The sequence below is a fragment of the Mus pahari genome, chromosome 10 (genome assembly GCF_900095145.1).
Source record: "Mus pahari chromosome 10, PAHARI_EIJ_v1.1, whole genome shotgun sequence".
NCBI classification, from domain to species: Eukaryota; Metazoa; Chordata; class Mammalia; order Rodentia; family Muridae; genus Mus; species Mus pahari.
Window position 1 is genome coordinate 58,187,942 of NC_034599.1, and position 16,601 is coordinate 58,204,542.

At 41.9% G+C, this 16,601-nt stretch overlaps 1 protein-coding gene across 2 annotated transcripts in view; it reads right to left on the bottom strand.

Annotated features, from left to right (window-relative positions):
• Positions 1–16,601, bottom strand: part of Map2k5 (mitogen-activated protein kinase kinase 5) — a 217,329-nt gene that overhangs the window by 122,324 nt on the left and 78,404 nt on the right. For both annotated transcript variants that reach the window (XM_029542971.1, XM_021206485.2), the window contains exons 10-12: positions 12,028–12,096; positions 11,860–11,941; positions 4,638–4,699 (exon numbers count right to left, since the gene is read on the bottom strand). In XM_029542971.1, the coding sequence (XP_029398831.1) occupies positions 4,638–4,699; positions 11,860–11,941; positions 12,028–12,096 (213 nt within the window). The remainder of the gene's footprint in view (positions 1–4,637; positions 4,700–11,859; positions 11,942–12,027; positions 12,097–16,601) is intronic.

Genomic DNA, 16,601 nt, shown 5'->3' on the forward strand with positions numbered 1-16,601 from the left:
TGTGCACTATGTGTGTACTTAGTGTTCATGGAGGCCAGAAGAGGGTGTCAGATCTCCAGAACTGAAGTTACAGACTGTTATGAGCTGCCATGTGGGAACTGTGAATTAAACCTGGGTCCTCTGCAAGAGCAGCAATTGCTTTTAACTGCTGAGCCATCTGGAGACAGCCCCTGGGTAATTTTTTTTTAAAAAATCATGTTATTTATGATGAAAGAAGAAATTTTACTTGTATTTTTGGGTAATGCTGAAGAATAAACAGAGGGCCTTGTATGTGCACAGGAGGGGCTGTACTAATCATCAACATATCTAGATGAAGAAACTGACTCATGAAAGGAATTGGGTAAAATAGAAGTCTCCTTTCCCAACAGCAGCGAGGAGCACCTGATCAGATGTGTCCAACTGTTCCCCGAGGACTCTGCTCTAGGCTCTGTGGGAACTCCTGCGATGACTCTCACAACTTTTCTGTTAAGTTTAAAATAACCTTTAAAGGCTTCTAATTACTGTAGAAAGCTTTCTTATTCTTTCTCTAATAGAATGCACTGAGAGAGGCATATTAGGCACATTTGCGACACAGAGCATGCGTGTGGAGGAAGTGCACAGATAGCATCAGAGTGCAGGCCAGAGAGAAAATGGGTGAGTTCCACTGCACCAATTTTACCTGCACCTTCCCTTTAACTGCCAGAGTCAAGAAAAATGGTTAAATGAGTAAGACCCTAACTATACAGGTTAGAATTACTACTGTCTATGTGGAAAATTTAATCAGAAATTTCCATTAAGATCTTTTCATCTTGATCTGTGCATGTAGCTCACTGGTAAAGGGTTTGACTGTATGTAGGAGGCCCTAAGTTCAATCCCTAGTACCACTAAACAAATAATAAATAAATCATCAAAGTTTATACAAAAGTTGTTACATGAAAAGCATGCTTTACTCATAGCACATGAATAGGATCTCATAATTTCAAGGTTGACTATTCATAATCAGATTTTAAAAACAGTGAACAAAATGCTGTTACTGAAAATGTACTTAGAAGTATGTGAAGGCACTTACTGTCACAGAAAACTTGGACAAGTCCAGGCTACATGATAAGAAACCTTCTTGGAAGAGAAGCAACTAGGCTTGGTGTACTGTACACATGAGGCCCTATGTGCAAAGATTCTGGTTGATAGAGGGACGCTGGGGGATCAGTTGATACAATGAGCAATTCCACTCCATACTAATCTAGTCTAAGAGAATAGATACATTTTTATAGCAAGCAATTTCTTCCAGAGTTTGGAATCACTGATATTACAAGATAGTACTGCAAATAATAAAACATGGGAAAAAGAATATCAAATCATGACTATTATATACATACTTAAATGCTATACCATATACATAAATATATCTTATGATAATAAAATTAAAATATGTATTTAAAATGAAAGTATAAATGAGGATAGTTTTATCAATGGAAGCAAGACAAAGTATTAAATGTTCGTAAAAGACATCAGCAATGAAAATAGCTTCTCCCTAGTAGTAGGGGGAGGCCATGATGGTTAGCAGGGAAACAGTGAGCTTTGGGGTTCTGAGAAGTGGGGTACAACTTCCTGACTCAGAAGTTTAGTTGAGTCTTATAAGACTTTCCTGGTACAGGCTGTGTGTCACTAACATTAGCTCAATAGCAAATGATCAGAAAACATACACACACAAGACACAATTGTATGGGCACAGATTGCAAAGTAGTAAAAGAAATACAAATACTGATTTTATATTTGATAAAATACATTTTGACCTATTATTCTTCCAACTTTGAAGACAGAGCATTTTCCTTTAATGTGTGTAAGCATCCATATATAAAGGAGCAGGAAACCTGCCCACTAATTGAGAATCATTGGTATTCAGTAGGCGAGGCTGCATAAAACCACACAAAAAGCCTTGACACTAACAGTTCTTATATCTGTTGTCAATCACTCACTCTTGACATGTCAAGTGCACATCTCTTCATGGACAACGTCAATCAACATTAACATCAGCACTCAAAATACAGTACAGCTGGCGCAGCTTCAGAAGTGAGAGGGAAATAACTGTGTTGGGGAGCAGGGAAGGGCGTTCTTTATAAGAAGTGGGGTAGAAAGTTGCAGTCAGAAGGCTGAGATTGGGTACTTTATATGGATTTCTTCAAGGGAAAAACATTCTCTCTCCTACATCTACCCTACATGAAAACTCGAGCCAGATTTCAGACACTGACAGGGCTCATCCTGAGATGACCTTCAGATCCACAGACCTGCCTTGCATGCCAGATACTAAAACCAGAAAAAATAAGTTCATTTTGGGGAAGAGATCCCTCAGAGAGACATGAGAAGATCTTCAGTGACCACAGTGGTACAGGTTGGGAGTCCTGGGGGACTGAGGCTGGGGGAGTCCCTGAACCACCACAGGCAACAGCAAGCTCCCACTTGAAAATGGGAACCAGAAGCAACTGTGTGTCTGTGCTTCCCCACTATCCATTATTCTCCTGCACTGCTCTTCCCCCTCTCCCTCTAGGTGTGTGTTTTAACCCAGTATCCCCTTTCATCCCTTCTTCATTTCCCCACCTCATTTCTCAGAGAACAGAGCACAGGAGCAGGGGTCTGGAGACACACTATTCTGTACCTAGGATGGCACTGCCTAGTTAGACTGTGACTCGGGATGAGGTATTGGGTGTTCTAACCTGTTTTGCTTAGTTCTGACGTGCTCAACATCCCCCATCCCACAGCTGCTGGAAACTCCGGCAGCATGCTCGTGCATTCATAGACCATAGAGACTGGCACATAGAGCCATTTGATTCTATGAATGGACAGGGCTGAGACTATTTGAATGTGCCATCTTGGCCTGAGTGAGAAATTCAAAGGAAAGAAACTGATGCCATCTTGGGACCAGTTCAAAAGAAGTAACCATGGCAACTGGGAACCAGAACAGGCTGTGTGCATGTGCATTCCACATTCAACGAGGGACCACCCAACAGGGCAACAGCTGAATTTGGACTGATACAATCCTCTTGATATGAGATGGTATCTCTGGGCCAGTGTGCTGCTTATTAGCTACAGAAAACATCATCCATGTTTGGAGCCTATTCAGACCTCCCTTCCCCCACAGATACATGCTCACTTCGAAGGTGCCACACAAGTGTAGGAACTAACAGAGTTTATGAAAACTGTCAGAAGAGCAAAGTTGTTGAAAGCGTTTCTTCTACACCCACGATGGAAGCTTTCATCACTATGGCCTAGAACGCATGAGAGCTGTAGGATCATGCCTTGTTTTATAAGAGACTGCCGCTGATTCAAGACCAAGTAAGAGGGACATCAATTCTTCTTGGACTGGCACTCATTTTAATGTTTCTCCCTAATACAGCATTTTCAAAATCTTCAACTACCTGCACATCAGGTCCTGTATTCAAAGCTGGTTGCTTTTCTGCTGACTCTGTTCAGTTACAATTTTCCTCTCCTAGCTGTATGAGAAAGTCCAGTGGCCTTGCTTCTGCTCTACACAGGCGGGAGGCAAGACTGCTGAGGCTGGGGAAGAACAAGGTGGATTCTATTTCCCCACATCCAACAGATGATGGGAACAAGGACATGCAGACCCCCTGCTTCCCTGCTGGCCTTCCTTGCCTCCTCTTGCCCTTTATTACATGTGTTATTAAACTCCAGAGCCAAGAACTGCCAAAAGCCACCACATAGCCATTCCCCTCGGAGATTAGAAGAGGGAAAGGAAACATTTTTATTTTCATCTCAAACCCTGATTTAAGTACTCAGATTTCATCCTGAATAATCTGAATAATGTGTAGATTAGAAGCTGCTTGCAGAGGCGGCCTCAGAAGGAGAGTGCTCATCACCCTGAGCAGTTCACACTAATAATTAGAAAGAAAAAAGGAAAGCTGTGAATTACAATGAACGAAGCCTGAGTAAGTGTCCATGTTGGATTAAAGAACTTGAGTTGTCAGTTTGATGTATAATGAATGTGAAAATAAGCCATTTAATTAAATGGTACATGATATAATCACTTTGTTCAGCATTAAACCACTTAATTTAACAGAGTGCCTTTACTTTAGCAAGTGTTTACGATTATGGCACCCAGTGACTCCTCCTAGACACCGTCAGCTTACACTATTCCCAATCTCAAATCTGGAACTTACATAATAATTTCAGTTTAGATGGTATGATTTGCCTACTTATTAGTGAGTACAGAAGACAGGAAAATTGTTCTTAATCACAAAGGGCACAGAATCCTAGATATAGGCTCCAAAAGATAAAATAAAAACCAAGAGTAGAAGACTGCAAAATCATTTAAAAGCAAAGTAGTATTTTGTTCATAGACTGTTTCACTAATTTAGACTCTTAAATGATTTTCAGATTCTATGTCTATAACCATTAAACGTGCCCTGTAACAGCGTTCTCTTTGATGAAATAGAAACCCAAGCACCAAGATCCCTAGGGTTACAGAGTACTGACAGCCAGAGGGACTACGCTCGAGCTTAGCCTACAAAAAAAGAGGAAGGATCAGAACTGATGGGCAGTAAGGAGTCAACAGCCAGCTGGGACTGAAAGGAAGACACATAGAGGACACGGGGAAGATTAAATAACTGGAATTCTCTAAAGCGAAAGCCAATATATATACTTACTGCAACTGCAATTCTTCCAAGGACATGCTCTGGAATTTTCCTATATACATCCAAAGACCCCCCTGTGGAGACAGAGATACTGTGTTACTACAAACGGAACCATCACAACAGTGCACAGGACATGTTCATGTGAGAATGTGATTTCCATTTGTTTACTGGATATAGAGAACGAAGGTTTTGAGTTCTACCTTTGTGAATGACATGGCTGTGCTTCAGGCAGAACACAGCCACCCACTTCCATTTTAAAATCCAGTCATTAAAGACTGAAGGGAACTAGATGAGGGTAGACCAGAGATCTGCCGTCCACGAGGAGGTGAATGCAGACAAACCACAAAGTGAACCCAGTGGCCACACTTGTGGTGTCCCCTGTGCCACCTTTCCCACAGGGAAACCTGGGCCCTGTTTTACAGTTTTCACACTTAGCAAAGAGATGTGGTTGGGCATGAATTTCAAACCACACACCAAGGCAGGAGCTGCAATGCTCCATTGGCTATGAGAGAAGTTAGTTTTGACATTAGCTACCTGAAAAGCAACTAAGTGCTGGCTCCTTGTGGACTGAAAAAAGCCATGAGGTAAAAACAAAGCCACAAAACATAATCCCTTCAAGTTCCGACTTGTTTTATTTTAATTACATTTCATTTACTTATTGTATGTATATTTATTGTATGTACACATGGCATGGTTACTCATCTGTAGAGGTCAGAGGTCAGCCTTTGAGAGCTTGTTTTTTCCTCCCACTTTGTGAACTAAGGTCGTTCTTAGATGCCTGGACCTGCAGAGCCATCTCACTGGTTCGCTTAACTTACTTTTTTATTACTAAACTGTGACTCTTGCTACTATACTACTTATTTGACAACTTCAACTTTTATTAAATAACCTTTGATATTTTCCAAAACTGAAAGGCTGTTAGACCTGTTTGTCCTGTAGCTCTTCCATGTGCATCTAAGGTAAGTGTTGACACACAGCAGAGCCCCTCAGAATCAGGAGATGCGCTCTGTGGTATTCAGCCATTCTGGATATTCTGTTTGCATGCTTTTTATTTTGAGACAGAGTTTCTCTGTGTAGCTCTTGTGGGCCTGGATCTCACTCTGTAGACCAGGCTGGTCTCACACACAAAGATCCACCAGTCCCTGCCTTCCGGTGCTGTGATTAAAGGTGCTTGCTACCAAGCCTAGCTAGTCATTCTTAGGCTAAAATTAGCAGAGGATTTGGGTTTAGTTCTTACCCAGTTTATCATTTCTATCCTATAAATCTAGCCAAAAAAAGTACCTCTCAGATATATCAAAGCAAACATTAGTGCAGACAGGCCAGGAATCTTGCTGCTGCCTCGGAGGCTCTGAAGCAGTGTCCAGGCAAGGACTTTAAACCAACCGCAGCAACAGTAGCACTGCCATCACTGGGTGCTCTCAGGACAGCTGCTCTGAGAGCCCAGCTCACTGCAAAGTATAAACTTAGGACTTCCTGTTAATGGTCGGCATTTGTTAAGTGTTGTAAGAATCCCCAAAATATACTTATTTACCTTGAAGGCAACAAACACCTTACTAACAATATGAGAACTAAGTTAACACATATCCCCCTTAAGAGTCAAACTGGAGTGTAGTTTTTCACTATTATGCACTATTATGAAGAAGGCACCAGGATATTTGAGAAGTAACTTTTGTTTTTCTATTTAGGCTAAAATTCATATTTATGATATGACTACTGATGGTTTTTTTAATGCCTAATAAGGTTTGAAGATAAAACATGTCACTGTTCTGAAATGCAGTTAAGAATGTGCTTTGTGGGCTGGAGAGATGGCTCAGTGGTTAAGAGCACTGACTGCTCTTCCAAAGGTCCTGAGTTCAAATCCCAGCAGCCACATGGTGGCTCACAACCATCTGTAACGAAATCTGCCACCCTCTTCTGGAGTGTCTGAAGACAGCAACACTGTACTTACATATAATAAATAAATATTTAAAAAAAAAAAAAGCATGTGCTTTGTGCAAATAGATTAGTATTGTATACCATGTTCCCTAAAGCTACTGTTTTGTTAAAATGGCACACATATCACAGAGCTATGGCTTCCTATGTATCCTGATGAAAGGAAGTATAGAGAAATGATCACTCTTTCGGTAACTTCTGCTTGCAGCTCCAGACTCTGAGTTCAGGCTGAGAGTAACCAGGGTATAATTAATTTTGTGTTGTAGATCTTGGTGTTATTGAGAAGGAAGATTGTGAAAAAACAAAACAAAATATTTATGCAACGAGCAGAAACATCCTTATATAGCAAATGTTTTTACTATAGATGCAATAAAAGTGAAAACGTGGCAGAAGAACAATTGTGTTCCCACTGATTTTCCAGGTGAATCTGCAGTTGCATGGATGAGCAAGTTCAAGATGAAAAAACCTTGACAGGTGGTATCAGGAAAACTGACACAGCAGCTTACAAGAACAATTCCTTAGGAAGCCAATGACCTTAACACTTAGAGGAACAAGCCCACCCACAGGCACCAGCAAAAAGTCCAAGGAGGGGCACTTACTTCAATGTGGCTATAGGAGAGACCATAAGCACCTTGGACAGTTTATCAAGCTACATGGAAGGCCAAAGATGGCCCAACCACTATTATCAATAAAATAAGGAAGTAGTTCATTGGTGCTTGCAATCCTCAGTCCTCAGCTGCCCACATACACAGATCTTTATGTAGCTGGCTCTGTGCCTGCCATCAGATGCACCTCATCCTTCCCATGCTCATAGAGATACATTTAGAGGTGAACAAATGATACTACCGATCACTTAGTCAAGAGAGCCTGTTGATTCCAGTGAGCACTCAAACTTAGCAGGCCAAAATGCAGAGTTCAGGTTAGTTTTCACTTGTTTTCAGTGTCATTTCTATTCCTCACACCTCTTCATAAAAGGCAACTCTTTGGCTTAGCACACCATAAGCATCAGTGATGAATCCACCAGCCTTACTTGAACTTATTTGAAACAGTCCCGTAAATGCAAATGGGACAACCATAGTCACAAGTCAGCTGATGGCAGAGTTCAGAGTAGACCGGAGCCTTGAACACTCCCAGCCAAATGTCCCTCTCTCTCAACATCACACAGCAGTGCAATCCAATGGGAGCTCTATGTGGGTCTCACTTCTGAAATGCGAAGGCACACGCTGATTGTTCAATGTTGCCTGAGATGTGTTATTCAAGACTGTTTTTTATTTGCCCGGGCTGGGAATGAACCTGGGACCTCAGACAGGTGAGGCAGAGGCTCCCCACCAAGCGCCAGCTCCAGGCTGTACTTCGGGCACTTGGGAATTCACTCATTTGTGCTCCAGCTTGTAACTTTTCAGCTCCCTAGTGGCACTTCTCTGTTTCCCCTCCACCATGACCAGTCACTGCACTGCATCACTGCACTGCATCACTGCATCACTGCATGCCACCATGCACATGGGAAGCCAGAGGAAGACTGCTTGTCGATCAGCAGAAACCGATGCCTGGCACTGAAGAGCCACATGTGCTGTGACAGATTAGGCCGGCCATCTTCCCTTAAGCAGACCTAAGGGTCTGTATTACTGTGTTACAAACTGTCTCAACACTGGGGACTGACTGTCTTTGCACATATGATAAATATAAATATGTAGCCAGGGATAAGCAGTAACAATATCGTCACAATAATCTTCACATTTGCCTCAAATGATCATGGCCATTAATGTTAACAACATGAGCAGAAAACTTTAATACAAGGTCCCTTTAACTTTCTGGTAGTTAAAAAATATAAAAACCCTTTCTTCTTTTGCTATGTGGGCTCTTTGGGGGGAAATAATTTATTCCTGTGGTGATAATCCGAACATGCTGGTACTCTGAGATCTTCCATCTGGGTGTTTCTGAGTAGATTTTGCTTTGACTGAGTATGAGAGTAGACCATATTCTTTCCCCTAAACAATCTTCCAATGCCTTCCTAATAAATTTAGTCTCAAACTTAAACACCTTGCTAAAGCCTCTGAGGCGTATGCTTTTTGCTTAGTTCTATGCCTGACCATTCAAGCCTCCTGGGCAGCCTCGGGTCCTTCTGACCTCACTCTCGGGCCACCATGGTGGTCTTGTGCTCATCTGGGAGTACTACTACATGCTCCTTTCTTTGTCTCTAAGATCATCCCAGTGGTCCTCCTTGACTAGCTCATTAAAGTCTCTGCTCATTGCCACCCCATCTCTGATGTCGCATCCAGTGTCTGCTCTAGTAGCTAACACAACCTGCTTTATGTTCTCAATGGTCTATCCCTCCCTGAGAATGTACTATGTGTCTCTAGAATCTACCCCAGGAAAACAAAAGTTACTCTACAACAGAAACCCTGAGAAGACAAGGGCTATTCTAGAACACATACCATTCGAGGAAAAGGGTTACTCTAGAAGATATACCCCATGAGGGCAAGGGTACTCTCGAGCATATGCCCCAGGAGGACAAGGGTTACTCTAGAATATGTATTCTGTGAGGACAAGGGCTAAGTCTCGGCCACTGTGGTGTCCCAGATTTAGAGCAGTATCTGAAAGAAAGTGCTCAGTAAATACTGCAAATAGATCATATTATGAAATAAAAATAACCTAATGAGAGAGGAAGTTGTCAAGAAATTGGACTGTACAGGAGAAGGGGATGGAAGCTGGAGAGCAATGCAGATTCTTATGTACTTTGCTGATGTTGCATGCTTTGTCATATATGAACAAAAGACTGTGCACTAACCCCGAAATCACCATGTCTATGTAACTAAGATAAACCATGTTTAAAGACCTATAGGGAGGTATATGAAGTTAGCCCTTCCCCTAAAACATAAGCTATTAATAGTTAAAAATTACATAAAATAAAACGGGAACTTCTGAGGTCTAATGTAGTGTAACTGAAAGGTACAGGGACCAATACCCTAAGAAGGCAGAAGAAAGATGCTATAAAGAGCAAGCCCGCCTATTCACTGAGCCATCTTGGTCACTTGTGAACTGCTATAAATACTGCAGCAGGCTACTGTGTGCATGTGCTAGCCAGTTGTCTTGGGTTTCTGTAGCAGTGGACTCACTTGGTCCTGTGGAAACTGTTTGTGAAGAAGTGTCAAGCTGTTCTAATCTATTTTACACCATTTCAGATTCACACCAACATTGTCTGAGGATTCTAATTTCTCTGTGCCTTTGTCTACACTTATTATGTGGTTGATTTTGTTTTGTGTGTATGTGGTCTCAGGTATGAATATGTATGTGGTTTTGACTTAGCTTTCCTTGACAACCACTGTTGGTAAGTATCTTTCATGTGGCTGTTGACCATTGTGCGTCTTTCTTTGAGAAATTATATTCTCTGGTTTTGTTTTGGTTTTGTTTTTGTTTTTTAAAGAGTGACTGGTGTTTTTATCGTTGAGCTGTAGTATTTCTTTAGTACTTACAGTAACTGCAAATGATTTGAACACTGACAGACTAGAACAGATTGACACTTCCTCAAAAATTAAGAGTTGCCATAGGACCTGACACCTCACTCCCGGCGAGCTTGATCCTCTGATTTGACCCCTGGGAGCATGTGGTGGAAGGAGAGTCAGCTCCTACAGCTGTCCTCTGGCCTCCTCAGGCAGGCAGTAGCACACATGCACACCTACGTGTGCATGCATTCATATACACACAATAAAATTAAACATCTTTTAGATGTAAAAGGAAGAAGTGGAAATTTCCCAAGTGACCATCAACTGAAGAAAAACAAGCAAATGTACACTCACTCAATAACCTACTACTAGTGACGTGAAGGGGTGGTGGGTGCTACAGCTGCAGCTACAGGTGAGCCTGGAAACTGTTCTGAGCATGAGCCACCAGGCACAGAGGCTGTCCGCTATAGGACTCCACTGATGTGCAGCGTGCGGCACCCAGAGAGGAGACCAATGACTGCCAGCGGGCAGACGGAGGGGATGAGATAAGTCAGTGTGGCTAGGGATTTCTCTTTAGAAATGTTTTGAAATTAGACCACAATGGTAAGGTGTATGCTTCAAAAGGGTGAGTTTTATTGTTTCTTAATTCTACCTTAATAAAAAGTATTTTAATGTAACTGAAAAGTTATACAGATCTCAAAGGATGCACGTTCACAAGAGTGAGCTGTGCTGGGATTACAAACCCATGCTTTCTAACCGGTGTCCACTACACTTACTTATGTGGTTATCAAGGGTATGTGTTTGTGTGTGTGTGTGTACCTGTGTATGTTTATGTCTGTGGTATATATGTGTTTACCTAGAGAAGTTGAAAGTGCCTATATGTGAGTGTGCATGTGTGTGGTGTATATAGATGATACATGTGTGTGGTATATGTATGTGTGATGTGTGTGGGGAGTGCATGTGTGTAGAATATGTGTGGTGTATGTGTATGTGTGGCTGCATGGTGTGTACACCTAAAGAAGTAAAAAGGTGTATGCATTTGTGTATGTATGTATGTGTAGTGTGTGTATGTGTGGTATGTGTATGTATGTATGGTGGTATATTTCTGGTGTGAGTAGTGCACATGTGTGGTATGTATGTATGTGTACGGTATGTCTGTTTTCTGTGTGCATGTACCTAAGAAAGTAGAAAGGCACATGTGCTACATTTTAATGGAGGCTAGATACTGAGAACCGACCTTGTAAAAGGTGGGAATGTGTCCATATTTACAATAGATTTAAAAAAGAATAATGATGACATTTCAGTGAGAGGATTTCCAGAGCTCTATATCCTGTCACAATATTCAGTTCAAAGGAGAGCTGCTGATGGCCATGAATGAGAAGCAGGGGAGGACAGGCCTGACGTCCAAACAGAGCCAAACGCAGCTTGGCTAAACAGCTGTGTTGAAAAACAATTTCTTGTCTAGCAATTAAGAACCTATTTCTTTCTGAAAGACACAGGACATTGGGTTAATAGATTTCTTTAGAAGAAAATCTGTTTTGGTGACTGAAACATTAAAAGAGCAGAGCATCTGTTCCTAGCAAAGGCAGGCTGCACAGAGGCAGCAGGGACCTCTCACCGACTGGACCCGCATGCAAAGTTTCAGTAAAAGAAAATTAACTTGCATTCTTGAAATTACAGTCAATCTACAAAGATTTAACACCAGGAACCTTTACAGGAAGAGAATTGCTAGTGTAAAGAAGGCAATCATTAACACATGTCAGTCATTCTAAAGTCTACTTGACATCTGTATCAAAACTACGTTTAAGTCAATTGATTCGAAAAAGCATTTTTAATGTAATTTAAAGGGAACAACTCACCATCCATGAATTCTGTACAAATTGAAATCCTGTTTTCTACAAAAAATGCCCCGTAGAATCCTATGATATACGATGAGTCACACTGTAACAAAAATAAGACAAAAGTAGTTTAACAGCTAGATGCTAACACCATGTGCATAGATAAAAGTGACCAAGAAAAAAAATTACCTTATAAAGAATTTCCAACTCAGACATGATCTGCTTCTGAAGCTCCAGTGTAATGTCTAACAGAATAACCTGAATAGACACATAGCAGCATCAACATATTTGTCTACCTTTAAGTTACATAGCATGTGAGATACAAGAACTAAAGAAATACGGTGTTTTCTTTATGCAGCATCCCCATAACCCCCAGCACCAAAAAAAAAAAAAAAAGCTGTCTCTGTAGCTAAGCCGCCGTGCTGGAGGAGGCGGTACAGAGGTGATTGATGGAACCCTGGAAGGAGCCAGGTCTCAGAGGTCAGCATTAATGGCTTTAAAAGTCAGTTAAGTTATAACACTCAATTTATGTGCCCTATTTGAGCCACACCGGCTATTTTCAGAAGAAGATCATTAAAAGAGCAGAGCCGTGTGAGCAGGCACTTGGAGATAAGCAGAGGGGATGGTAAATAAAAGAACATTTTAAAATGGGATTTTCAGAAATAAAAGAAATGGGAGTTTAAAAACCCTGTTGCCTTATTTCCTCCCATGTGGGTAATGTTTCTTTATAAATGCTGACAGACTTGAGAGCTGGAGCAGTCCTCACGTCACCTGACTCCCACGCTTAGCCAGGACCTCCTGACGGGTTGTGGTTTTCCTTAAGTATCTGCTACCAAGGTGGATTTTATAACACAGAAATGTCCGAGTGTATGAACTTAACGTTCTTCCAGGGCATGCTCGGGTTTAATTCCAAGACTTTTCTCTTCCCTTAGGCATGTGTGTGCACTGGGAACTGAACTTGAACCCCTCACAAGTGCTAGTCAAGTACCCTACCAAAGAGTCACAACCCCGCCCAGCTCAACCACTAAGTACTTCAGTGAAACCACGTTTTAAAAAACTTAAAAAAAATATATCTGTAAAAGACAGTAAGAACGTAGAATAGGTGGAGAAGAATCCTAAGAACTGTGACAGAGTTTGACTGTAAAGCCTAACCTTCAGGATTACTACAGCAGTCATTCCACACCTTACAGTGCTGAGTTACAGTTAGGATCTCAAATGATGACCATGTATCATTATACTGAATAAAGCAAAAAACGGGAGTTATGTAAACCACAAGGAAAGAAAATGACTATTCTAATATCCATCCTTCTAATGGTGGCATTCATGTAAGTAAGAAGTAGGGCTAGGGCTACACATGGCTAGCCAACGCTTTGGAATTAATGGCAATCTCCCGAGACCTTGTCTGTCCCTTGAACAAGAACCTAGCTTGAGTTCCCATGATGTGGAGTAAGCTGCAGCTCTGGAGTTCCTGCTAACCCTCCCCTCACTCTTCTACACAGCTGCCTTCCGGCCCACCCTGGCCGCCGTGCACGCGTTTCATTCCTCTTTCCACTCCACAGTCACTGATTACGAAAGCTGGTTTGACCTTTTAGACCCAGCTTGAATGCTTCACCACCTCCAGACACCTACCTTAGAATTCATCTCTGACTTGACCCTTATTCATCTTTACAACTGGCTTTAATGCCCCAGCATCTCCTAAAAGCTGCCAGAGTGGCCAGGGCAAGGCAGGGTCTGAGTAGCCATGACTCCTCAGCCCCCAGGACAAGGCCTCAGAGCAGCACCCACTCACTGAGATGGACCTGATTAAAGTGTTCCTTACAAGCAGTATTTCAGATGTGCTGTTATTCAAGGGAAATGGATCGTGTGATGTCTGCCACTAAACCAAAAACCAAAGATGCAAACACCAAAACAAACCAAAGTGCCACACTGACCAAAACTTGACTGTGACTGATGAATTTGTGAGGCTCACCCACTGGTCTGATTGGTTTGGATCTCTCGAGACTTGCTATAGTGCAGAGAATTGGGAGTCCATAACCCCAGAAAAGCAAATCAGGTCATTTGTGCAAATCCCAGAGAGGAAGGCCACTCCATGCTGTCACAGTGCACGTGCACGAGCTCTGTTTTCTGGGAGCTTGGCATTCCGTGAAAGGTAAACTCCCCTCCCCTGGGCATTCCTGCCAGTGAGCTTTAAAATTGCTAAAAATAAACCAGACCAATTCTTCCTCTGAAGGCTAGGGAGGAAATTATAGTGAATGTGGATTTTTCCCTTTGAAGTTCCAGTACAGTGTGGACTGCCTGCATCTTCTCTCCTCAGGCTGAGCCAAGCGCTTCAGAGGGAAGGAAAAGAAGGAGCAGGAAGCAGCTCTGGGAGGAAGGGTTCAGCAGGATGGAGGTCCGTGCCTGCATCCTCGCTGCTCCCTCTCTGCTACATCTCCAGGACAGGACGCGCAAGGATGCGCTGTCAAGTTAAATACAAGCAGTCAAGTGACTGAATTATAATTTACTCTGTGCTCAATTTAAATTAGTGTGAGACTATTAAAATATACAGTATAAATACGGCAATTCATCACGAGCTGTCATGGATGACTTCATTTATTTGCTGGAGTGGCATCGCTCTACTAAAGGCAAGGAGAACAAAATCACAGGTCAAATTAAGCCACTATTCTGTTTTAATTCACTTATTTAATCTGTGGAGACATAATTGTCTTTTACAGTATGTACAACTCAGAAAGGAAATTTGGGAGGATTACAGCCAGGATACAAATGATTAATCAAATGGTCCATTTAAATGCTGCTTTAAAAGCTGCAGAAATCCAAAGCACTCCAGGAATGATAGTCAATGCATGCTACATACACAGCTAAGAAATCCCGCTAGATGGACTCTTTTCCCAATCAGAAAACAATCCTGGGGAGTCCAGTAAATTCCTTGAGCTTTATTACTGGAAAGATTTTACAGAGGCAGTAACGGGAGAGGTTCTGCTTCTAGATGGTTAACAGTATTTGTGTTTGTTTTCTGCTCTACTTATTTGCAATGGTCTTGCTACCTATACCAAACAAACCAAAGCTAGTCAAACCCAAGCCTGCAAGTGTGCAGGTGATTATTAGACAGTATCTAACGTGTGCTTAGCATAATTTTCTAAATGCGCTGTGTGAAGCAGAAAATTTTATAGATTGCATGGTTTAGAGACATTTCTATTTTTCCTAAAATCTTCCTTTTAAAAACAAAAACCTGTAAATCTCAAATCAGAGAAAAGAAGAGTAGCAATGTGTTGTTTTCTGTGAAAAGGAGGACTCAGTCAGGAATGTATAAAAATTGGGAAAGCTATAAGTAGGGCTCGCATCAAACTGGCCCACAGACAGCCTAAGTGTGGTCCAACTGACCACTGACTTTCCAAAAGAAATCCCCCTTGGCTCTAAGTTGGCAGCAGAGCCCTGCAAGTGAATCTGCTCAGACAAGGACTATGATTTGCTGCTCTGCACAGTCCCCCTGTGACACCAGGCAACTGGGGTCACTGAGAGGTTCAAGTGACATGCTTCAAGTCACACAAAAGTCAAGAGAGGGTCAGGAAAAGATCAAATGCACTTCTAAGTCTTAACCTTCCATTTCACCTTTTAATATAACAAAGGAAGCAACGAAATATTCTGGGGCAAATAATGGTCCATACAAAGGCCATTAAGGGGGATTTTGTATGCTGCTAAACCTATTTTCAGATTGTTACTTCAAAAGATAAATGAATGAATTAAACAACAACAACAAAACTGTATTCAATCAGTAAATTATGTGTTAAGACACGGCATTTAGCGTTGGGCACTGCAGGCAAGGCAAGAAAGTGGTCAGTTCTGTTCTCCGTTTTAAAGAGATTTAGATACATTAGAGGAAATGGACATGATACTACTAACAGCTATGTGCAAGATGGCATATTACTGCCTTTAGGAATCACATGCAGAGAATCCCAAAAGGTGACTGGCACATACAACACATGTGACAGGGCTTATCCAGAATCAAAGAGCAGGCCTTTGAAGGCAGTTAAGAATTCTAACAGTTGAAGACACGAATGAAGGCATTCTAATTAGAGAGGTGCACATGAATTAACTTGTTGGAAAAAAAAATCCAACAACAACCCAGGTTCAGATAAGATGACAAGTTCAAGTAAAACAGAACAAAATGCACAGAGACCAGGAAATATAAGAACATGCTATAAAAGCAGCAATAGACTGCTAATGCATTGTGGAGTGTGTTTAGTTTGTCTGGGCCATGTGACCATTGATGGTGATTGCTAATCTCACAGGTCCAGAATCACCTAGGACACAAGTCTTTGGTGTGTCTGTGAGGGGGTCAGACTGGGTTAACTGAGTTGGCAGGACCCACCCTACAAGTAGGCACCATCACTCCAGGGCTGGGGTCCTAAACCAAATATAAGAGAGAAAAAGAAGAGAATGGCAGTTTCCATCTCTCTCCCACTCCTGCTGCCATGACGGCTGGACACTCAACTGTGGAGCAAAGAGAACCGTCCTCCCTTTATCTGCCCCTGTAGGGCATCTTCTCATAGCTGTGAGAATAGTAACCAGTACAGAAGTGACGAGCACAGAAGCAACTGGTACAGAAGTAACATGGGGCCTTTTAATATTTTTTAAGAGGGGACTATGCTTTAGGGAAGCAAATCTAGGGGTATAGATGAGCAAAGGCAGGGTTTACATGCTGGTCTCTAGCTTTCTAGGTGTAGAAACTTGTGTAAGTTGTGTAACTGTGCTGTTTCATGTTC